The sequence below is a fragment of the Hakea prostrata genome, chromosome 11 (assembly GCF_041222555.1).
Source record: "Hakea prostrata isolate BN-2017 chromosome 11, UWA_Hpros_2, whole genome shotgun sequence".
Lineage (NCBI taxonomy): Eukaryota > Viridiplantae > Streptophyta > Magnoliopsida > Proteales > Proteaceae > Hakea > Hakea prostrata.
Window position 1 is genome coordinate 9,685,840 of NC_142610.1, and position 25,609 is coordinate 9,711,448.

Sequence of the window (25,609 nt, forward strand, 5' to 3'; positions counted from 1 at the left end):
CTAATTTCCCCTTGCAGACCCTAGATCAACCTCTGATTATTTCCAGATTTATTTCATAACGTTATATGCCTCTGGTGCTTCCAGTATCTAAAGTGTCCGGCAGCTAATTACTTTTCTAGGAAATCAGAGCCAACTGCATTAGCTTTCTGTTAAAGGAAAAAGGTTTTATTGTTTTTCACACTTTATCTCTGTGCTAGAGCTGCACGGAATCATTGATGCTGCCTGCTGTGAATTGCTGAAAGCTGCTGATCTTGTCATTCTGGTTCAGATATTGCAGCTTAACAGTAAGATGGGCAATAACAAATACTCCTTACAAAAAGAAAAACAACCAAGCATCATCTTTATTCACAATTTTACACATTAATCATTCTGCAAAATTGTACAAGCCACAAAATGTATCCAAGTGAAAGAGAACTTGCAACACGACACCATATTCATCTCAAAGAAGAGCAATTTAAGCTCTAATTAATTTGTAAGACTATAGGCCACCCAAAGCAGAGCCAAGTGAAGGAAACTCAGGAAAGTTTGAAAGAAACGTGCTGCAATAACCATTTGCACAGGAACTTCAAACAAGTAAAAAAATATATAAAGACCAATATCTGCCAGACCTGAAGATGGTACAGTTTCTGATCTGCACGAAACTTTAATGCTTGTGAAGAGAAACCCATTGTTTGCTTTGCCATCTACAATTGAGGCATGCAAAGAGTCAGACACTGGATGAAGTAGAAAACAATGTGGGCAACATGAATAAATAACAGTGGTTCAGGTAGTACAACTTAATTCCAAGCCAAAAATCAGCATCAGTTGTAAGAGAAAAATAACCTGACACTGATACATGTTACGTGGACTTTGATTATGGTCAGACCAGGGGGTAAGGCTGGCAACCACACTGAGCATTCCAGTAGGATGGATCTCTTCATGTGTTGCAGGGAACATGTTTCTCCTTCCTCCATCTCCACCATCAGCACATCTTATTTCCATAAAAGCCTACTAAGGGAAGGAAAATAAATGAGTTTGGAAGCTACAGGAACTTCCGAAAATGAAAATTCCATGATAATCTCAGGACATACACACACAAAATGGAAAAGAAAAAAGGGGGGGAAAATACACAGAAAAGCATTAATTGACTGCACCTGTTCAAATGGTCCAATAAGCTCAATATCCTGATTTTCTTTTGAAGGGAGAGAAATATTCCTAACTGGTCGAACAAACCTTGAAGGAGATGTGAAAAGGTACAAGCCAGGATATGTCCCACCCATGGTCAAAGGAACATAACCCACTTCCAAGTCCTCAAGAATCTGTAATATACTCTGTTAGCAAGTATTCAGACAGAAGTGGAAGAAAATGGTGCTTTGAAAGTTAAGGAGCAGTGGTTTCAATGAAAAAACACACCCCTGAATGCCTTGAAAGCTTTAGCCTCCGTATATGTGCAACAGCTTTCTCAACTTCACTTGAAGGAATTGAGCCAATGACACGTCCATCTAAAAGAACAAAAAGTACTTCAGGAGGACCAGCCCTTACAAGCTTTGGTAGTGAAGGTGTCATTCCCACAGCAACTAAGACCTTCTGGATGGACATCCGGATTTGGAAGAAATCTCTGATACTTCCTTGTGAATCATAGGAGGAGGTGATTCCTGAAATTTCAAAGGAATTAAAGGAAAATCAGCATACTCATATCAGACTAACAACTTAAAGAGACCATGTTCCAACTTCTTTTATCTTAGCATCAACCATAGGTTAAACGCAGTGCAAAAGGAAATTCCCCTGCACACCTAGGCAATTTAAATGAATGATTCTAATTAAAATTCCAGAAAAATATGTGAACTTACGGCAAATAGAAGTCATATGATTCAGCAAGCCACAGGGTTCCCCATCAGGTGTGTGAACAGGGCAAAGAAAACCCCAAGATCTGTAGAGGATAAAAATAACAAATTATTCAAAGATTTTGGTAGTTGGGGAGAGGAAAAAAGGAGGCATGTGGAATAAATTTAGAATTAGAACCAGACACTGCAATACGTTAGCATCAAAACATAAAACATACTCAGGTAGCAACTTCCGAACAGCTGTAGTGCGAAGACCAGCAAATGAAGCACCACGATGAACAGCTCCAAAATGTGAAAGAAAGCGGAGAAAATTGAGCCTCTCTGCCTGAACAGTCAGGCCAGCTCTCTGTAATGAAAAAATAATAGCAAAACTCAGTCTCCCATAAGGAGAACACAAAAACAAATTCAGACCAACTTACAACCCAAAATCAAACTAAAACACAAGAAATTAAAAACCAAGTTGACAATATAAGAGGGGGGAAAATCGTAAGCCAAAACCTGCATCCAAATTAGTATAATAGACCCTTCACATCAAGCCGGACAACTCAAAGAATCAGCACCTCAAATAAAACCAGCTTAATAATGACAAAACACAAAGAAATCATTCTGGACAGGTCAATAAGATTTGAGCAAAATAAAGCGCATATAGGGCTTGATGCAAGTTCGAGGATGGTCTCGATGATAGGTTGAGGAGATGGGTCGTCCAATGTTTACCAGGCCGGATTACCTGGTTCCATGCTCCTTTTCAGGCTTGCATTAATGGGAAGCACAAAAGAGTAACCAAGGAGGGGTACATATACAGGGGTGGTAGTGCATCGGGTAGCGTGGAAAGGTGTAAGGGGAAAAGTTGTTGACAGTTTGCAAGCTGACATCTAAGATAGCACTTGTGAAACTGCTTGGTTGACCTCCTGGGACAAGGAAAGTAGAGAATGAATTGACAGTTGTGGAAAGGTAGCAGGAACTGTAGGGTTGACATGTGGACGAGAAAGAGAAGGTTATTGTTGGTTATGGGGTTATAAATGGGGGAAGGTGTGAGGAGAAGGTATGAGATGTTCTATGCAAGTGTTTGGGTACCCTATGAGTCTATGACTGAGGGGCACCATCTCACCCCCACAGCATACCATGCTGCCCCTCAGCCATAGGCTGCCCAGACACTCGCACAAAACATCTCATACCTTGTCACACCCTCCCCCCCCCCCCAGTTAGAACCCCCTAACCAACAATAGACTTCTCTCTCTCACACCTCCATCTGGGAAAATACCAGGGCCCTAACAGGCTAACTCACTTATAACCATTTTGGAACCATCGGTCGCACCATAGCCATTTAATTCTTATTAGTGTGGTCATTGCAATTCAAGAGAGCAAAGTACAGAAGCTTGTATAAAATGACATCAAAGTTTAGGAAAGTAACCAATATCAAGAACATGTCAAGGTATCGTTATACCTGCTGCAAATCCAGGCCAGATTGTGTAGCCAGTCTTCCAGTTTTCAACATGGTCTCAATTGCCACACCAACTTGTTTCGGAGAATTCTTATCCAGAACCTTCTTGACATCAGCAACTGCAATTAATTCAGGAAAGAAAACGTTGACACAAGTCACACAACAAAACTTACACATCCATGTCACGATAATATAGACTGTCTGATGCAGAGATGCACTACAAGATTGAGATATGATGTATTGATATTCCCCTCTATCCTTCCCCACCCCCCACCCTTTAATTTTAATCAGCGCCCCCCCCCCCAAAAAAAACACACACACACACACAGACGAACAAACTTGATTCTTTTAGACCACACCAATTGTCACACAACTAGCAATAAACACACCCAAAAAGGTGTATCTCCTTGTAAGGGAAGCCAAAAGAGTTGGCTGAGGTTCACAAGTAGGTCAAAACCATACCAATATAAGGCCCTCCGACGTACATCTCAATTGTTCTCAATTTCTGACCAAAGGCACACTACTGAGTCTATCTTTGATATAATCAAAATTTCTGTTTCACTGATGCATTTCTATTTCTGCACTAGGAACCATTTGGTATGATATCTGACCCATATTTCACAATAAAGTAAATCAAAATTAATTGAAAGTCTAAAAAATTGGGAAACAGTTATAATTGAAGTCCACAAATCGTTTGCCTTTATATATGCTAAGTTGTTAATGAACAACTGCGCAATGGTGACAAGGTCATTTCAATGATATCTAATATCTAAATTAGAATGAGAGAGATGGGGCTGACGACAGAGTTGGGAAAATAAGGGCAAATGACTTATTCCTTAAGGAAGCACAGCCACAGCCATGATCTACTTATAATAAGAGAACCAAGCAGGAAAAAGAACAACCTATCGAAAGGGGTGGTGGGAAACATATTTTTCCAAACAAGGCTAGTGCTTAGGGCTGCAGGCCCACAGCTAGTGCCACCCAAAAGGCTATCCCTATAGCTCTTTGTTGGGGGATTGAATGTTCACTGGTGCAGGAGCCAGCCCTTTGGGATCAATCAGGATTAGGTCCCTTGGTAGAAGGTAAATTCAGATTTCAACAGTTGTTCATTCAGATCCCTCTGCAGTTTGCAGGGTTTTAAGACACAAAGAGGTGAGTATTCCCATGATACTCATTGGGCCTATTGGGAAGGGTATTTCATGAGGCAGAGATTCTTTCCATGTAAAAGGATTGGGATAAGCAGATGCAGATTCTTCACCCAAATGGGCCTTTTTTGTAAGGAATAAGTCCAGGGTTCAATCATGTAAGGCTACCAATGCAATAGACCTCTTTTAAGGCTACCATGGGTGAGTACAAAACTAGCTTCACTACTTTGTATATTTTATGTTTTAATCAATTGAACAAGTTGAAACATGCAACAGTTTAAGTAATGGCATTGTAAGATAAGGTTCAACTAAAAAAGAAAAACTACATGCTAGAGGGTGCTTTGTTTTAGTTACAGTTTCCTTTCCTTACAAACTAAGGCTGACTAAAGCCCATGTTTATTACCCCGTTACAGGAAGAGTAAAGAAGGCTTTGATAATCAACATTATTGATCACACAAAGGTGCTGCTGCCGCTGCCTTATTCTTCCCCAGTGAATTGTCCTCTGTTCAGGGTTTGAAGTCTAGCTCCACTGGTTCCTTAGTGTTTAAGTTCTTGAACTAATTGACTACCTGCCACTGAGAAGCCAGGCTTTCTCTTCAACTATGCTAATATCCATCTTATTCTCCACAGTTCTTCTTCAAGTCTCAGACCTAAAAGAGGCTCCTGCCATTGAAGACTGAAACTCCAGAACAGAATCTTCCAGAAAACACAAGATGGTTTTCTTCCTGATTGGCCCAATCAAACTGTCAAATCATCATCCCCAATTGGGCATATCATCTTGACCATGAACCTGGTGCTCGATCCAAATTCACCCACATCCATCAGATCTCTCAAACCCTAAATCCAGCCCTATCTTGAAATTTTGAATTTCACAAGAAACCCAAATTTCTAAACTAAATTCTGTCCAATCCCATTTGAACTGTAGAAGATTTGGAGTACATACATTCCACACCTAAACCTACACTTGATCCAAGTCTCATCCTGGCCCCACTATTATACACTAGTTTGTTGATAACCCTACTCAACTCTAAACCTTAAAGTTGTTCCATAAATGTTTTAGGAAACTCATTACTGTCAGTATTGTTCAATACTTGGAAGCAATTCATTGTAACCTCACTACATACATGACATCCAAATCTTTAATCAAAAGGACTAGCCGAAACCCTAAGGTTGCGTTTGTATGCTGGAATAAAGGTGGAGTGGGGAAAAAAGGGTTGGGAAAATTCTTGAAAAAGCAAAACTTTTTCCTTTAAATCCTAAAAGTGTAGTTTGTTTGGTTGCTTGGGGTGGGAAAGTTAGAGACAAGCTTCCTTAAATTAAGGAAACTTGTCTGGTGAGGTGGCAAGCTAACTTTCCCACCCCAAGCCTTTTCAAAACCCCACAAAATATGTGGGACTTTGTAGAAAAGTGTGAAAAACCAAAAAGTGGGACCCACAATTAACATTTTTTCACAAAATCCGTTCCTTCCCTTTCCTTCTCCCTCACCCCACTACACAGGGGGGCCACATGTTTTTTTCCCACCCCCACCTTTGCAAACAAACGCAGCCTTATTGAGATATAACCCATCTCAAAACCTTGACCATCTAAAGTTATCAACCCTGCAAGAACTTGGAGTCTAATACTATCAACCTATATATATATATATATATATATATATATATATGTATGTATGTATGTATGTATGTATGTATGTATGTAGGCATCACAGTATCTCATCACTATAGACCCACACCTTCCCATATTAAACTGAAAACAACCCATAACCTACATGAGAATAAAAAACCCCAACAGCCAAATCGAGTTTGGCTAACCCCACCCATAAATAGCAAAATTTGAGCTGGTTCTGTTCAATGATCTAGATTTTAGCCCTTTGTTCCTACAGGACTACACCAGATGCAATCAAACATGTATATACCAACTGCAACAGGGAGCAGGAAGACTCAGCATTGACAATAGATTGGTTCATAAGGAGTTCACATTTCTCCAGCATAACACGATCGATCGATCCAGGGAGATTCCAACTGGAAAAATGCAATAGCTTTTGCAGACAAGCACTTTCAGAATGATGAGATCTGTATCGTTCGGCTGAGTATGGCTTACAGCATATTAAGTAGTAACGTTTAAGTAAGATAACGAAAGGTTTTTCCAGCCTGAAGGAAAAAAATAATAACAATAAAGTAGCACAAGTAAAGGAATCATATGCTTCAGAAGCAAAGGCTAGAGTTAAACTGAGTTATTTGAAACAAATATCAACCGAATGAGAAAGACATCTATATATAAAGTTTCATGGAGAAGAATATTGTTACTTCATGTAGTACTAATTTCACAGATAAGAGTTTTTCAGTAGAACACTGAAAACAGAAAATCACTATATATTTGGCATGCATTAAGATAAACTAGGAAATCAAGTCACTTCGTTACCATAAAGAAGCCAAAAATTTGACACTTCACCAAAAGTATTATCAGTACACCAAAAAAATAAATGAAGCTAAATTTTAAAGTAATTATGTATTCCATACAGCTCTTAAAGTCGAACTTTTTGCCCTTATTCTTTATCTCATCCATAAGGAGTCGCCTTCCTCTGTTTAACCACTCTTGTAATTTTTCCTACAATGCAAGGTAGAAAACACACTTATCCCAGCCCCAAAAAATAACAATAAGAGGAAGATTATTTAAGTCTAAAATAGCACAGAACAATAAGTAAAATCAACCTTCGATCAAAATCAAACAAGACACTAATTGTTGAAGATAAATTTGATATGTCGGGCAAAAGACAAAAATAAACAGAATGTTATTACTTATTAGTGAGGTTGAGTCTCGTAATCCAACCATATTACTACAAAGAAGTGAGAAGACATCAGAAACTTTCAACAATGGAAGAATGTTAAGTCAGTGTTTCTTGGTTATGACTGAACCAATTACTAATAGACCGTAGGATACCATTGATGCAGGGTTTTTGGGACAGTTATTGAAGTCTAGGGAAAATCAAATTGCTGATTGGATTGACTCATACTGATATCAAATATCAGTTGTGGGAGTATCTGAATATCTAGTGCCCTAGGAAGAACAATTTTTCCCGCACCTATGAGCTGTCCAATGAGTTCTATAAAACTGATAAAATGGTGGCCCCTTGACCCACAACTTTGCTGATTAAGAGGAAGGATAAGAAGCTGAATTTCCTGCTACCTACTGCTTTGATGTGCAACAAATGCAGAACCAGAAACTCAAAGTAATTATTTTTGGGTGGTTTGAGGAGTACGGTTTTGTTTGCTCCCAGATACATGAATGTGTAGCCACAAATTTAGACATTTGTTCAAAGAGTTTTATGAGCATCTCATGAGACTTCTCATGACTCCACCAATGTAGAAGATTCAGCTTTGGCCTCTTCTACAGCTAACTTGGGTAGTAGATGTGGTCATGAGGCCAGTTCTGGCAGAGCCTTCATATCTGGCAAAGCTCATTTTTTGGGCACTTTGACTGATCCAAATAAATTTTCAGGATTGGCAAAGACTAGTCAACATTATGCTCATAACAAACAAATCCATGCTTTTCTTGGAAACTCGGTGGCAATTGGCAAACCATCTGAACAAAAGTTTGATAATTTTGCATTATGAATTGTGGCATCAGCTCACTAAGTCCATTGCCGTATGGGTGATCCAACATTGCAATGTTTACAGCTTTTAGATTCTCATTTTCTTGTATTTTTTGTTTAAATTGCAAGTGCTGTCAGTTTGGAAAGCTTCACAATGTAAGCTATACCCCTTTCAAGTCAATCACAATATTATGCTGTTTCTGATCAGAAATAGATTTATAAATTACTGATCCATACATGGAGTTATAAGGTCCAAGTTTTAACAGGGTTCACATTGTTTTTATATGACAACGGAAAGCACTTTAAAAACAGTGATGGAGAAATCCTTTGTCTAGGTTTCTGTGGGGCAGTGTAAAGAGATTCAGGTGCCTTCTTGTAATGACTCCTTGTGTCTAAAGACAATTGAATAACATCTTTGTCCAAGTTGCGTTTTTGAGAAATGTTCGAAATAATTTAAACATTCAGAGGGGGAAAAATGTAACAAAGTGCAACAAAGAGAACAAAGATAATCAACAAGGCAAAGTGCAAAAGGTCATTCTTTGTTCTTATAGCCAATATTATTGAAAACCATACTCCTAGTTTAGGAAGCTTTAAAATTTTTCAAACCATCACTAATATGAAAAAGGTTTTATGGAAGAAAAAAAAGGCCACAAGAAGAACAAGCATAAAACATAAACAAATTTTAACTTTCATACCTTTAGATAGATTGTAATCAAGTGTCCAGGAAGTAGCACTTCATGAAATTGCAAAGTATCTGGGTTATCTGGAGCAGCAGTTTGATCTACAAGAGCAAAAAGCTTCTGTAGCATAAAGCTGCAACAAAGAACAACATTAAACATGAAATAGCATAAATGAATAGAAAACATAAGCACATCAAACTCTGGAAACAGGAATATAGCTGAAAAGGGGGGAAGGAGACAACAACTGCTTCCAAACAATTGAAAAGTTTATACAGAGTGGAGCAGGCTAGCGTAACTCGTCAGAATGTCTAGGCAACCCAAGGTGCAGGAGGGAGCGTGGAGACAACACCAAATAGCACACTTAGGTGATCAAGGCGACACTAATTGTCAAAGTCATGAGAGTGGAGCAGCATACCATAAGTTGTTAGCGTCCAGGTGATCGAGGCAACAGTATTTATCAAGGCACTTACACATCAAGGCAAACAAAAAGCCCACCTAGACAATGCCTTGAATTCTTGATAAAGCACCTGCTAGTCATCCAAAATTCGGACTTGTGAAGAAGGTGAAACTTTATTTCCTTACAGTTTGGCGACCACACATCATTGCCCCAGCCAGATTCTGGGGCAAGACCTTGAACCACCTCAGTACAAATTGAGGTCCCAACAATCCCCCCCCCACCACCACCCAAAAAAAAACACCACTGGGAACAAGCGTCTCCACTCAACCAACAGCGGTGACTCATGGAGAAGGTGCAACTTTATCCCCTTATAGTCCAGCCAGCACACATCACAATTCAAGCCAGAATCTAGGGCGAGACCTTGGGCCACCTTAGTACAATCAATGTTCTAACATTGAAAACTACGGATAGTCCATATGAAAGATTAAGATCTCGCATTTAATTGGATGTTGAATTTACCAATGGTCAAGTTCCCTGTAGGCTACAGCAACAACGTAACCATATGCCAACTAAATGGGTCCAGACACATGGACCCTTACCCTACAGTCAGCTATATTCAAGGTCATACTTAATAGTCGATGCATTGCTTTAATCAGCACTTCTGCTAAGGTCATTTTATGTCTGCCCTAGTTCTTTTAAGTTCCTTCACTCTGAATCAAGCCACTCCTCTATACTGAAGCCCATGCAGATCCAGCAGCAAAGTGGCCTTCATATGCCAAGAAACAACCTACGGTTGATATATGTGCAGTTTAGGCCTCCATTGAATGGGTTTCCATTGAAGGTGGCCAACTTAATTAAACTAAAACATGGGTACATGAGGTGAGCACAAAATTCCCCATACTTAATTCATTTCAAAGTCTATTAGTTAAGTCAATTGAACCGATGTTTCAAGTCTGATTAAATCTTTTATTCAAGTCAGTTGAACCAATGGTTCAACTCTTGCTCAATTTAAGTAGTCTGTTCAATTTAAATTATAAGGGCCAACTAGTTTTTAGCATTTAGTTAATCAGTTTTAACACTCTAAAAGGCTTCACAATTTAGAGGTTCTTTTTCAGTCTAAAGATGCCAAGTCCTAATTCAGGTAGAAGTCCTATTCCATCCAAGTTTTCAAGTTATATTTGTAAATGGACAGGCCTATGGCTTCTATTTAAACCCCATCAAGGAAAAACAGAATTACAATTGAGTTTACGAAATCAATTGCCAATATGAGCTTGAAAAGCTTTAATTACTCCTCTCCTGATGAGATCGAGTCTGGCAGTTTGGAACCCAACTGTTTAGGTAGAGGTTTGGAACCAACTCCATTATTGATTGTGGCACAGTCCTCTGAAAGCTCGACAGCAAGCAAGCACTTCCTTGAGAGGCCAGTGACTCAAGTAGGGGATTCAGCCCGTTTTCCATTTGTACACTCTCGAGACACCAATCAGATTTTTTCCAAACTCTAAGCATTATTCCCATGTATCATCTGCTAACTTCGAACTTAGTTATAGCCAATTCTGATCATCCTAACCACAGAAATCAACAAGATCTTGGGTTTCTTTCCTTTCTTTTTTTTTTTTTCTCTCTTTTCTTTTCTTTCTTTTTTTTTTTTTTTTTTTTTGGGGGGGGGGGGAGTAGAAAGATCATGGGAATTCAAGATCTTGAGGTTCTAACATCAAGAAATTCCATCTATCTTATACCCATCCAAATAAAACCGAACTAGGAGGACTTTCTCCTAAAGCCAGGAAGCTCCATATTATTTCAAGAAACCCCTTTCTAAAACCCACTTGAGCTTGTCCTAATAAAGATCTTAGACATTGGCCATCATTAATTTGAGGCTACATTAAGAGCAATCAAAGACTTCTTGAACATGGCATGCCACCTAATATAACCCCAAAAAAAGAAATTCTCTTTCAAGATAAGAGCTATACAAACACAATCAGCCCGTCAACACTATTCCTGGACATTTTATACTCCTATATTTGAACTATTTATCTAAATGGTCAACAGATCATTGACATCGTGTAGTTTCAAATGCTTTTTTGGTGAAACCAATTATTTCATTACCAATGCCTCAACAGGTGGGAAAACATGCTTCATTTGGGGGGTTAGGGAAGGATTACCACACAAAAAAACTGACCCAAACCCACAAGATTCACCCGCTTTTCAGCCCCGGTCAACTGTCCACTCTTCCTCATGCACCACAAACCTTCCCCCCAGCAACCCCCCCCCCCCCCAAAACAACCAAAAAAAATAGAAAAAGGTAAAAAAAGTAGCAATTATTTGTTCAGCTATCACCAACAGTAGTATGGAAAAGTAAACCTCAACATGGAGCAAACTTATAAAGGCAACAGTGAGACGGCATCTTACATGAGCAAATTGAACTTGTCGTCATTGTTATCCAGATGAACGAAAATGTACTCCCTAAGAACTGCTTCTCCAACCTACAAAATATTATAAGTCAGAAATGCAAAACAATATGGAATATGGTGTTCCAAGATTGAAAGTGAACGTGCAAAAAAATAGACCACATGAAGAATACCAAAAGTGTCGGTTACAAAGAGTTAAAGAACATTACGTACAATAGAATGTCTTTCAGTCTCTAAACCATCCATAACATGTCGGAAGTACTCCCCTACAATGGATTTATAAAAAAACCCAGAACCCAAAAAATGAATATTTAATATAAATGCTAACTGCATTATTCAAGACTTGACTCGTGTAAATACCAATATGACGGATGCACTGATTGTGAGTGAAAAGAGATAAGTTCCGAACTTCATCGAGAATAATCTTCACCCTTTCACCCAAAAGTTGGGTGCCAACAGCTCCCTTCTGCCTCTGATATGCCTCACTATAACAACAGGTTAAACTCACATATATTTCTTGGTCATTAGTGTCAATGAGAGCCTGTCAGAGGAAAAAAATAAATTAATTAAGTTTTATTACCAGGTACAAATCATTCATTTTAACCACTCAACAATCAGAATAGGAATACAATTCCAAGAAGAGATGATGAGCCAAGGACAGGTTGTATCTTTCCATTTCTCCCCTATGGATACAAGAATAGGAAATAAAAGTTGCTAATGAGAGTGACATAAACAACGTCAAATTAAATTTCAGACACCTCAAAATTCTTTTAAAATATAGAAGAAAAAAATTTCACCAGCAGATTGATAGAAAATTGCATATTCTATGTAGTGAGGTGCAAGCACTTTTTGTTAGCTAGCTTCTGAGTAGTGATCCTTAAAAGGTTCAACAAACAAGCAGCCTGTTGAATTCCATCAACAGAACTTTCACACTTGTTTTAAGAGAACACATATCAACACAAAAAGTAATATCAGCACACATCAATTTGATAAAATATAATCGTATGGTTCAAAAAATATGTCGACGAATAGTCAATACATATTTTTTAAGAAGAAAAGTGGGGTTATTTTGCCATTGGTTTTCCTTGCTAAAAGACTCTTGTGGAGGACTTTAGGAGCTTTTTTCTCGGTTAGATGCAGGGAATTTATCCTCCCAGAATAAATAGAGGCTATTCTCAAGGTAATTTGGTTTCCAGCGACTTACGAAGATTGAGGTTATTGTACTTTGTTGGAGGGGGCTTAAGCAACCAAATGGTCATGGACAGTGGGTTTAGGTCGGAAACAGCATCTCTGCAAAGCATGGGAAAAGTGGTATTTTGGCACTCGCCGAACCCCACACTGAACTAAAAGACTGTTAGAAAGTTTCCTACAAAGCGTCCACTACCGAATTAATATAAATGATAAGGCAGGCAGGACTACCATAGGACTATTCTGGGTCATATTATGCTCCAGGATTTTTCCTCCTCTCGTTTCTCCTCTTCTTCCTTCCCCTCTCTCTTTGTAATGACTCACTATAGGTCTTTCTCCTGCTACAATAAAACAACTCTTATCCCAACCAAATGGGGTCAACTACAATACTAAATTTATTATTTGAAGTAAGCCACAAAGCATGGACAATAGAACGCTATTTTTCCACTATACACAGAAAAAACAGTGAGTATTATATGACCTAACATAAATGACAGATACAACAACAGAATTTCTCTTCACAAATTTCTGTTCTTTCAATAAATGGCCCTACATATAAATGGTCCCAGAAGAGACCATATCTGGCCAATCCACCTAAGAATTAGCAGACCTCTATCTATAACGTAATAAACATAATAAGAGATTCACTTTCATGTTCAAAGAGAAACGTCTCCTACTCTCCGTTGACCTTGTTGTATAGAAACCATGCAATCAATGACCATGCATCACAATTCCCTTTGACACACAACAGCTAAATTCCATGGCCAGTCAATCAGAACTGGGAAAGTATAATCTCAGATGCAAAAATGTCCCGAAGATACATCTTTAGGGAGCAACCAATTCCCCCTAGAGTCCGGATCCGCCACCCACATGGAGAGGAAAATTTCCAACTAACATGGTTAGAATTGAGTTTTTAGATTGGATACGTGTCATGAATCTAACTATGTGAGTTGGAAAATTTCCTCTCCATGTGGGTGGAGAATTCAGATACTTCCCACTGACCCTGTTTCCTCAACAATCTTCAATTGAAACTAACAAGTTGCTTGTAGACATATATAATGAACAGCCTACCATTTTACAATTGGTGCATCTCAACAACTGTGTCCCATCCCCTCAATAGTGAACAGTGTATTTATTATTAGGCACAACAGAATGAGAAAGACACCAACACTTAGTGGCTGCAAGAACTCCATTTCTGCAAATATCGTGCATTGATGCTCCTCTCTCTCAGAAAAATCTACTGTTCTTCTCCTTTCATAAGACTCCACAAGAACAAACTCACAACATTTCCAAAAGGGAGTCCAGTTCCAATAGAAAAGAAGCCCAATATACCTAAGCCTCCACAGGAGATGTTCAAGACAACCCAAAAGTGATGCAGGGTCCACCAGCAAATTGGCTATATTCCCTTGGAATTTACCTAGGAATGACACCAATAGTGTTGAGCCTTTGTTCAATAAGTTTATTTGATAATGGGAATACCTTATGGGCCTACAAGATAAGTACCAAGCCTATGCATGAATATAGGTTAATTACTAAGCTTTTTTGAAGTGGTGTGGAGCTTGAGCCAGTTAAATTTTGGTTGGGCATGTTTTGGTTTATTAGAGGTCATGTGACCACTTGAAAGTCACATGACCTAATAGCAAATGGCTAGCGTCATGCTGCATTTTGATTTCTCTTTGCCTGGCATAGTTGGGACATTATAATCGGTGTTAAGTTCCCTCCCCCTACCCCCAAAAACAGAAAATAAAATCCCCCAATTTAATACCCCCATTGTGATAAATAAAAGGCAGACTTCAATTAATTAGATTTGCTGAGTGCAACAGCTGCCTTTCTTATCTGTGAGAGACCCCCTGCCTAATGTTTAAAGTCTAGACTGTTATTTGCTTGGTGTTCAAGTCCAAGTAGGCTGACTAGCTCCTTGGTGTTTCAAGTCTAAGTTGCTGTCATTTGGTTGACGCTTAAAATCCAAATGAGCTATTGGAGTTTAGCATTTCAAGTCCAAGCTCCTGTTTTCACTGTAGGATAATCGAGGATTGATCATGCACCACACAAGCTGTTGCCAGCAAGGACTGCAATAACAGTAAGGAGATCTGTCGAGCATAAATTTTCAAAAATCCCCCATTTGCAGGAATCCATCCACAATCCTATTTCAACATTGGAATTCATAAAAAAAAAGCCAATGAAAGGCCTCCATTTGATCCTATCTGCAGCCATGATGAACCATCAAAACTCTTAAACACTTATCCCATAGCAAAACACTATTTATCTAACATAGATTTTTCATGCAACCGCTATCTTTTCCCCATATTCGAGTAAATTCTTGCCAAGATTTTGGCTACTAACCAACTTATTAAGGCTAAGACAGCAGGCAACAGTGTGCTTTATTAACAGGTAATTAACTATCTCAATCTCATCCCGGAATAGTTGTCATATGCAAGAAAGAATAGAATAGCATTCACCTTTTGCAAAATCTCATAGGTTTTCACCTTCTCCAACTCAATTATCCATGCAAGAACCATAAATTAAGATGCACAGAAAATGTCCAGAACATTTAACAACATATTAGCACCAAAGGGAATTTTCATGACTGCTCTTGTCCAGGCACTATAAATGCACTAGAGTTTTCATCTCAAATGGTGTTGGATGTATATACAAAATTGCAATTCATAAGAACTTAATAATCATATATAATAAAGAAGACATTGAAATCAAGCAATACAACATTCATCTGTGACTGTGACCACACGCACATACACACAAACAGGCATGTAACACTCACCCATGACCCATATGCAGACTCAGGCATTGAATTAAAAGAGATGAGAATCTTCTCAAGTTAGACTAACTGAAGAAATAGATAAATACACACACAAACATATACCATATAATATATGTCTTGACAAAGATAACCAATATCAAAACAGAAATTCAAAAATCACATTACCTTCAAAAGAACACCAACAGGAAGCAAGAACTCCCTCCCTCTTATCCTACACAGATTTGTGCGGAAATTAAATTAAATTGACTACAACACTGAGTCATAAACAAAGTACTTTAGTTTTAAAGAAACCATTGCTTACCAAAATCCAAGTCTTGCACTTCCATTCTGAAGATAGTATAACTTAACAGTTACAGCAGATTGATCAACCCTTACACATCTTAAAGACAGGAAACAAAAGAAAATGATCATCAAAGACTAACTGATTAAATAGATCCAAAAAAGACATGCAAAGAGATGAAGCAATGCATTGCAGATTGAGACTATAAATAATTATCTGACAAAACAAGGGGCACCAGATAAAACTGAGGTGAACTAGGTCACCCCCGGATCCTGCAACAAAATTTTCCATTGTTTCATGTCACTCCTCCATACACACACACACACCCACCACCCCCAAAAAAAATTGATAAGCAAAAATATTGTATTGCTTTGGTCAAAAATTTCTCTATTCTTTTGTTGACCTTCTGAGCTATGCATATGCCATCCAACCATCCTTGGAGATGATAGAAAACTCTCTCGGGCTAGCATATGGTGTCTTATGATTCCAGGTGGGTTCATTTGAGTTTGGCTAAATTCGGGAGATACTAAACAACGTTTCTTTGATCTTCCCTAACAACCCTTTAGAGCAGTTATGGCTAGATAGATCCTTCTCACACAACTCTACCTGTGCATTGCTGGCAAGCAGGAGTTCAGGCCAGCACTCTCTCATATTGGATGACAGAAAATTTTCAGAGATAGGCCTCCAATTCTAGGACTTTCGACTTGATTTGGAAAGCCATCTTCTTTGTAGTCAGCTCTAGATTCTAAATGGTGCCCATTGCTCCCTGTTATATTTCCCATGGAAGATGCCTTGGGCCTTAGTACTCCTCTTCTTTTCTTGCAACCTTCATGTTGTAATGATATTTTTATTCAACAAAATAGATAAATAGATAAAAACTTGGTTAAATTTTTTAACTTTAATATTTGGAAATAATTATCAGAATGGTAAGATTATTATTACACTTTCTGCATCATCCTACAAAAAACCACATTATGCATAATCAATGTGACAAAAGAAAATTCAAGTCATTCAAGGATAGGAAAACTAAGCATTAAAAGAATTTAACAACTCTGAATGTGATTAAGTGAGAGAGAACCTTATTGTGACAGCTTTATCAGTAAACCCTACTTCTCTTTCAACAAATGCACCCCGCACCATACTTGTCGGCTGGATAAAGCATGACATTTATCTAATCAGTAGAGCAAAACACCAGAGGAAGGGAAATAAAATGCCTTCCTTAGGCAATATTTAGAAATGTTGCACAGTTGCACTATCATGCCAGCAAGGTCACAAATATTTTCCTGTATTCAACAAGTGAAGACTCAACTATTTGAATAAGTAGGCCTATCACAGAACAAGATACTCACATAGTTTCGCTTGGGCAAAATTAGAAGTCGAACAAGTCTCTCCAGCCCATTTAATATGAAGTACCTAACCAAAAAGAAAGTGAAAAGTTAGTCAAGGTATGAGAAAGTAAGAGTAGACACAATGCTCAGTAGTTACACTTTAAAGAAGAAGCACAAGGCTTCAGTCTCTAGAAGGCCAATTTACTCACCCACCCATTTCAGTCGCCTCTTCCTTGAGAACAACTAGTTTTAGGGGATCAGCACCTCTCAAATGGCAAACCTTTGACTGAAAAAAAAAAAAAAAAAAAAAAAAAAAAAGAAAGAAAGTCAAGCCATCAAACAAGGATAATAATAGAGTAGATAACACTTAAATCACAAACCAAAAAAGGCTAGTGGTTACATTATTTAAAAATATTAGGGTTCAACAATGATTAATTGCATCATCAGATACCCTATTTTCTTATGTGGTTTACATGTTTCCTTCTAGTTATTTCTATTGCATAAACAAATTCATAATTGATATTGACCAGTGGATTAACAACAGTAAGAAACACAATGGAAAACTACAAAGTTAACACTTATAAAGGGCAGAATTTTTATCCTTAAGGAAGGGGTTTTGGATTTGCGTATTGAGAGGGCTCTCATTCTGTTCTAGTAGAGGGAGATTCCCCCACTGTAAGATGAGATCACATTCTGCATCTATGGCCTCTCAAATGAACTGCTCGTTCAACAGGATAGAGGCCCAGACTGCTGATGTGGCTGACCAGCTGTCCAAAAAGAGAGTTCATAGATTAAACAGGAAGCTTCTCATCATGTGTCCAACTCTCAGAATACACCATCAGGGGTCACATCTTGATGTACCCCAGGTTTCAGTTTCTTCCTCCAATTTTTAGTTTTCTTTTCTTTTTATAACATTTCCGTAACATTTTATTACAGCTTACGGGCTTCATGCACTTGCATTGATAAAGCTTCACTACAATTATTAAAAATAAATAAGTACAAGAAAACCTAATTTGCTAGGAAAGGGTCTTTGAAAAACCTGAGGGCCAAAACACAATTCACAGATGCAACATAAGAAAACAAACAATCAAGCAACATGCAAACTCCGTCGCATATAGTATGCACAACTGGAATCTACAATCGGAATTAAAGAGCATAGGATTTTATAACACATTACACAACCATCTTCTTTCCTTCTGCTCTTCTACTCCACCCTTTTCCTCTAAAGTTAGTCACAAGTACATTAAGCGATTCATCTCCTCCCTCATCCACTGCCAACCCCCTCAATGTAGTTCCAGCAAGTAAACCAGTACCAACAACAAGACAGGATCATCAACAGAGCATAAACAAAGACCAAAATCCAGACTTTAGAGAACTGAGTAAAATATAACAACTCAGTCAGCAAGACAGTGCAGGTGGAGTTCCCTCTAATGGCCTCAAATAGCTGCTGAATATTTTAGTCTGAACCCAAGGATCAGATTCTACTGGAAGACTAATTCTTAATAGGAGACCTCATGCCTGATCAGTCAAGTGATCTTTTTGAGAATGACTAATTCATAGTAGAAGACCTCATGTCTGATCAGTCAACTGATCTTTCTGAGAATAAAGTTTCAGGTTTGATAAACCCAACAGTAGATAATCTATGCTACTGATACCAGACTCGACAGATCAACAAATATCAGTTCTTTGCTATTTACAACAATCAAGTGTTAAATACAACTACGACAAGGGAGTATGGCATTCAACCTGAAAAATCAAAAACTTGACTGTAGGAGACCGATAAGAGCAATGAACAAAGAGCACATACAGAGATACTAAGGTAAATCAGACCTGTAGATGATTTATTATCAAAAAACCCTCCAAGAGTAGGAAGGAATATCACAGGCACTGTTGATTCTGCTGCAAGATCTGGCAGTAACACTGCTAGCCTTTGAATGGAGTTAATAAGAAGTAGGGGCACAAGTTTGGCCCCGATGGCCTAAACCTGCCCTAGCCCACCCTGAGCCTGAACAAGGTTTAGGCTCAAAATTCTGGGCCTGAGGGACTGGTAAGGGATGGCCAGGGTGACCCTGATTAGGGTAGGCCCAGGTCAGGGTTGAGAGTTTGACTAGGGCAGGCCCACCTGCCTGGCCTGAGTATTTGATAAAGGGCAATCATATGGAATTATGCATTGTTTTATTGTATTGTGCTTAAGGCTAGGAATTGTCTAACCGCCCCCCCCCCAAAAAAAAAAAGCCAATCCCCGTAGGGACACGGTCAAAACCAGGGACGCGACGGGGTTTTTAGGGTCAGGTTCAGGGTTTTAAAGCCAGGCCCAAACTGATCCTGTTGCAGCTCCAGGCTAAAGAAGAGCATAAGTGAATAAGAGAGCTGCAATCTAGGCTTCCAACCACAAATTGGACTGGTTTCACCATCAATCACCACAATGCAGCTCACTGACTCATCACAGCCAAGAGACAAACTTATGCAGAGAGAAAAGTCATGAGCCGCAATTACTGCCACATATATTATTAATAACAGCACCCCCAAGACAGCTTTAAGTAGACTAGGATACCCTCTTTACTAGTTCCAACCTTTAAAATCTCTAGAAGGAAACATTATTCAGTCACATATGCCTTGTTTCCTTTGGAAAGGAAATGACAGTTCCAATTTTCTGCATCCTATGAGCTAGGTTAAGGTTCATATTCTGCAAAATGAGGAGGGTAGCAAAGGATTGTAATGTTGCTGGTGCCATTATACTTGTGTGGGATATTGCTTCTAGATAGAAGAGCATCCAGGTAGAATGGGTGTATACAGAATATCTCAAATTTTATTCTGTTCATCGGACAAGAACTCGAGAGCTATAAAACGAGCAAAATATTCTGATTTCGCAAGAAATTGATAGCACATATGTGTGGAGTTGGAAAGGTTACTGATTTCGACCCAACTTAATCAGTTACAACCATGAAACAAAATCCGCCCAAAATTTCCCATTTCTGGAAATGCGAAATGAAACTATAGGGGAAGGAAAAAAGTCTCCGAAACCTAGGAAAATTCAAAGAAACCATACAAAATTGTGAGATTTTCCCCAACCAGGTCAAAACATGGTTCAACCCGGCTGCCGATTCATGAGAAAAAATTCGAGCAGAAACTCAAGTTTCAACCTTGTGAAAATGAAAAAATTTGTGGAAATCTACAAAGTACATAACATCAATGTACATAACATCAATGTAGAGTTTTCCAACAAATACACATGAACTTAACCACTTAAATACATAATATTCAAAGTTCAAAACATCAAATACAAAGTAATTGACAATAAAAGGGAAGTACATCTCAGTGCCAAGAGGAATGTCTCAATGGATCCATCCCGGGAGCCGAGTAATTTGTACCTATAACAAATTAGTAACAACCTCTTCTCCGACCAAAGGATATAGACATCCCATAACATGTTATGCCTATGGCTATTGAGGTAATCGACAACTACAGTTCTATAAGTCTAGTCATCAACATGCTTAAAATAACCAGTCTGAGGGAATACACAATTTGGATAGGGAAGTCCTACTGGAGGGGGTATTAATTATGGTTTTCCCAAATTTTCAATTTTTTTCTTTCTTTCATGTGTCCCCAAATACCACAACCAATACCTCTCCATCAGGACTTCCCTATCCAAACCGTGCATTCCCTTAGAGTGGTTATCATAGGCATGTTAATAACCAGACTTATAGAGTTGCAATTGTTGATTATTTTGACAATCATAGGCATGCTATGTTATGGGATGTCTATGCTTGTCGATCAAAGGAGAGGATGTTATAGGCACAGTTCTACTTGGCTCACGGGATGGATCCACCAAAACACTCCTCTTGGCACTGAGCTGCACTTCCCAATATAGTCAGTTACTTTGTATTTGATGTTTTGAAATTAGAAGTTATATATTGAATGTTATGCTTAAGTATTTGTCAAAAAACTCTACATTAATGTTATGTACTTTGAATGACATATCTACATTGACTTTTTAAGCAAAATGAATGCGCAAATGTGTTATCTGAACTCTAATTCGCTTATATGTAAAGTGTCACCCCAAAATACCCCTAAAACATGTCGAAACTTGCAGGAAAAAATCCCAGGTTTCCATGAAAATTTCCATTTTCACAAGGTCAAAACTTGAGTTTCCCTCGAATTGTTTTCATGGTTACAACCATATTCACAAGTCTAAAAACTTTTCACATGCCCCCATCAAAACCTATCAAAGCCTGTTGGAAACCAGGACAGGTGGTATTTAAGAGCTAGTAACCTAAACAAGCACTTATGCCTAATATCATTTTAACTAAATGAATTATACGTAAATAAGCAAATATCGCCACTACTTGAATCCAATAGAAATAGTTAAAGACCAAAAGATCAAATTCTAGGAGGACACAAAGTCAACTCCCAAGTCAAGAATAAAACTAGTTTCTAAGGTATATGCAATTTTCAACTTTCTAATGCAAAGATTTTCTCAAGTCAAAATTTTCAAAGATCTTAATATGGTGAAACATTTGTACAAACCAAAAGAGGGTAACATATTCATTTGGTCTAATGCCTAAAAAAATGTTTTATTTCAGAACAATTTTAAGTAACATTCATGCACCAAATTAGGTTTGGCCAAAATATACCTCTCTCAAAATAATCAGATTTAGGCACTCTAGGACTTGTTGCATTTTATAAGCATCTATCATGCTCTCCAAACAATAATGCTTTCTAATAGCCCCTATCGAATAAAAAGTCCATTCTATTAAAAAAAGAGAGCATAGGATCCACTTTGTTCTAGCTCCCTAAGTAGGTTCAACTCGAGTTGTAGCTGTCTCTTCCTCCCCAATCCCTCCACACAAGGTACCTTTATGCCTTTATAACTTATATTGAGGGAGTTTTGGGCTCATCAAACTTAATTCAATGCATGAGAATGCTGTTTAAAATCTCTCCAAATGAAAATATTTGTAAAACACCGACACAAATGAATATTTCTGTCTCACTTTAGGTTTTTAATGATGTTTTAATCTACTAAGATTTATGAAATTTTTAAGCTTGAGAAGATCCAACAATAGATAGTTAAGAATTGCACCTATCACTGACATGTTAGTTTTTGTTATTGATTGGAGCATTAATGTAGTCCTAAAGTGAATAGGATCAACTAGGGACTAGTTTTGACTGATTTAGGGTCTAAGGATGGGATGGGCTGTAACTTATACCATATAAGGGGCAGTGTATAAAGTATCTATGGCCTAATTTGGAAAGGTTCTAACATTTAGTGGAATGTAGGTTAGAAATTAGGGATTATTAGGGAATCCAAAAATTGAAGGGGTTAGATCTAAGGTTTTACTGATAGAATGGACTGGAAGCTTTAGGATAGTGATTGATAAAGAAGACTCTAGGACTGGTTGAAGTTTGGAAAGGTTTAGGTAACTCCTACTTTTTAGAAGGAGCTTGAGTGGCTAGGGGATGGAGCTCAATGGTGTTTACTGTTGGAGGACTGGACCGAAATTTAAGGTAATGGAAGCAATGGTATTAGGCTGCGTTAGGTGGAATCAGATTTAATTCTGATGTTCAGATGTGAAGATAGGCAAGGACGCAGGTTTAGGTATAGATTGACACTGTTAATGGCAGCTTGAATCGAAGCAGCATTCAAGACAGCAGTGGGGAATCAAATGAGGTGGTAGGATCGATTTGCTTGATGATGGAAAGCTCAAGTGATGATGGACCAATATGAGATACAATGGATACAACAATGGATTGAAGGTGGTATCAGATTTGAGCTTTCAAAACAGAAATTTGAAGGGGAAGGGGAAGGGGCTCATTCCACAATCTACCACTTTAGAATTCAGGTTCAACCTAAAGCACCAATTCTGGATGTGAAACATCAGCCAAGGGAGATAAAACTCCACCTGAGAACCACCCACCGTGAAAATTGGAGCAACAGCTTGCAAACAAATATCAGAAATTCTGAATTCTAACATTCTATAGTCTTCCTTGAACAGGATTATTAATAATTAGAATATTACAAGCTAATTTGACTAAGAAAAGGACTTAAGAATCTCAAAAAATATAGGAGTTAGAAACCAACTAGGAATCTAACTCCTTGGCAGTGGTTATAACAACCCACTAGGAGACAAAAATAGAAGCCTTTTCAGGGGCAGCTGTAACACCACAAAATGACAAAGAAACTGAAAATAATACTAAGGGAACACCAGGTTGCAGCATGTAGTGGGGTGTGGCAGGCGAATAGGGAAGAGGAAGAATCGCTTGATTGTAAAGGGGTGGGGGTGGACGCACAAGAAAATAAGGGGTTGGGGGCGCACAACTGCAGCAAGGGGTGGAAGTGGTTGCACAGGGAAGAGGAAGTTGAGGTACAGGGTTGCAACAGGGGTGGGTGAGGGTGTTTGGGGAAGATGAGGCTATGGAGGTGGTTGGACAGAAGTACGGTGAGTTGCGATCCAAGGCAGTATGGCCGTGTGAGGATCTAGGGGAAGGTGGTGGGGGCGGGTGTAGGGGAGACAGAAAGGAAACTAGGTAGGCGGCGGATAGAGAGTGGTGGTCACAGTAGTGATAGTTGAGACTTATAAATTATGTCCTTTTACTTAATTTGTTTCCACAAGCACACACAAAAACCCAAAAAAAAAAAAAAAAGTAAAGAAGACTGGCCCAGATGCATGTTCAGATGTTCTGTTCTATACATATTCCAGAAAAGCACAAAACACCAGAATTTTTTTCATACGGTCCAAATATTTCCATTTGTCATGATGCCAACAGAGGAACTAGCATTCAGTTATGTCTATTCAATATAATCTCACCTGAGTTTGCATCTATTAGGTACATAAATACTACACCTGCCAAACAGCCGCTATGACTCCTTAAATAAACAATTCCAACTCGTACAGATACATTAAACCCCAAAAAATAGTATTGATGTTTGAGCTGGAGCATTGAGAATACTCCTTAAAAAATGCAGTTCATTAAGCTTTCCTGTTATACGCACTAAATAAGCTTAATTATCCAAATCATACTCCCTTCTACAGTATTCATATTTCTCGTATAAGTACCATCTTGGATACTTATGGTTTAGAATTTAAGTCTGATAATCTAATTAGAAGCATGGATCAAACAAGGAATAAATTTTGCATACTTAAAATACAAAAGAAAAAAAGGAAAAATAAAATAAAAATAACACCAAATTAATCCAAAAATGGAAGCGTTGAATTCCCTAACCTTTAACATTACAGGGAGCTGCCCAAAACTGAATTTTTCTCTCACAACTGCTCCATCATTGTATTGAAAACAAACGTCCGCAAAGAATCTTCCAGAATATGAGATTCGAGCTTGCCTACACTGTTTAACCATAACCCAGAAAGATTATTCATTTACAGCATAATCAGAAGGGGGAAAAAAAGTAGCTTTCACCATTTAAAGGCAACGCATTACCTCGAAGGGATACAGAGGATCACGCATCCCTGACTTAACGTCCTTCACAGGATGTAAAAATTCCGGCTTGCCAAGCCAAATTCGGAGCTTGGAATTTGTAAAGGAATCAAAAACTTCGATAGGCTTCACGTTCGCGAGCATAGTTTCCAATCCAGCATCGACGAAGTAATCAAAAGATTCAACGTGAGGTTTGACAACTTCTTCCAGAGGCTTGTAGTCAGGCGTCGTTTGTCTAACACCACTCATGTTTACTTTCCTTCGACTGCAACTCCCACACTATACTCCCTGAGAATTAACAGTAGCAGGGGTTTTAGGGTTTTAGAGCTATAAGAACCGCGGTGCTTTTCTTCTTCTTTTTCAAAAGGGGAGTGTGTTAGTCTGCTTGGGGAAGAACTAAAAACAGAGAGTGAGAGAAAAAGAAACCCTTTTGGAGCTTTTAACTAACCTCAAATAAACGGCTGCAACTAACCTAAAATTTTATAGGGCTTTTTTTGTAATAATTAATTAAGGGAAATTTTCATTGTTATCCCAAGGTTAATCCTAAAATCAATGACACCCTCTAATTGTTTAATTTTTCAATTAGACCCTTTCTAAGGTAAGAACATACTTAAGATACTTAAAAGATGATTTGTCCTTAAAAAATCATAGTTAGATACTGATGTAATGTAAGTAAGTTTAATGTTTCAAAATGATAATAATAACTTCAAACAAAAAACCCTACGCTCGATTGGTTCTTTTCATCTCCCTCTGTCGTCTGCTATTTCTTCATTTTTCATTCATAAAAGTTTAAGAGATATGATTCATGGATATTATTTTCAAATTTAAGATGTGAGAGTAATATTTAAAATGGATAAATAACAACTAACTAAAACTAATGGTGTTAGTGATAGGGGTCATATTGATAAAATTGGGTACCTCATGGTGTGGGACTGAAAATTTCCCTATGAACAATACAATTATCAAACAAATTCTCTATTACTAGCACATTTGGGCGTTAATTCATGCCTTGTATCATTTATCATAGTCAAAACCATGTCAATTAAATTGTATCATATTATACCGTTTGATAAATTGTACGATAATGGAACTGACAATATGATATAAATGAACACATTGT

At 38.1% G+C, this 25,609-nt stretch overlaps 1 protein-coding gene across 1 annotated transcript in view; it reads right to left on the reverse strand.

Annotated features, from left to right (window-relative positions):
- The window catches only part of NRPA2 (nuclear RNA polymerase A2), a 53,456-nt gene extending 28,546 nt beyond the window's left edge, over positions 1-24,910 (reverse strand). Inside the window, exons 1-19 of the mRNA XM_089141068.1 lie at positions 24,493-24,910; positions 24,280-24,399; positions 17,268-17,344; positions 17,080-17,143; positions 16,809-16,879; positions 15,752-15,829; positions 15,616-15,661; positions 11,844-12,024; positions 11,697-11,749; positions 11,485-11,558; positions 8,697-8,814; positions 6,929-7,016; positions 3,268-3,383; positions 2,042-2,169; positions 1,830-1,909; positions 1,393-1,634; positions 1,134-1,298; positions 823-987; positions 609-683 (exon numbers count right to left, since the gene is read on the reverse strand). Coding sequence (XP_088997194.1) covers positions 609-683; positions 823-987; positions 1,134-1,298; positions 1,393-1,634; positions 1,830-1,909; positions 2,042-2,169; positions 3,268-3,383; positions 6,929-7,016; positions 8,697-8,814; positions 11,485-11,558; positions 11,697-11,749; positions 11,844-12,024; positions 15,616-15,661; positions 15,752-15,829; positions 16,809-16,879; positions 17,080-17,143; positions 17,268-17,344; positions 24,280-24,399; positions 24,493-24,738 — 2,187 coding nt within the window. The 5' untranslated portion in view covers positions 24,739-24,910. The remainder of the gene's footprint in view (positions 1-608; positions 684-822; positions 988-1,133; positions 1,299-1,392; positions 1,635-1,829; positions 1,910-2,041; positions 2,170-3,267; positions 3,384-6,928; positions 7,017-8,696; positions 8,815-11,484; positions 11,559-11,696; positions 11,750-11,843; positions 12,025-15,615; positions 15,662-15,751; positions 15,830-16,808; positions 16,880-17,079; positions 17,144-17,267; positions 17,345-24,279; positions 24,400-24,492) is intronic.
- Between the last annotated feature and the right edge of the window lie 699 nt (positions 24,911-25,609).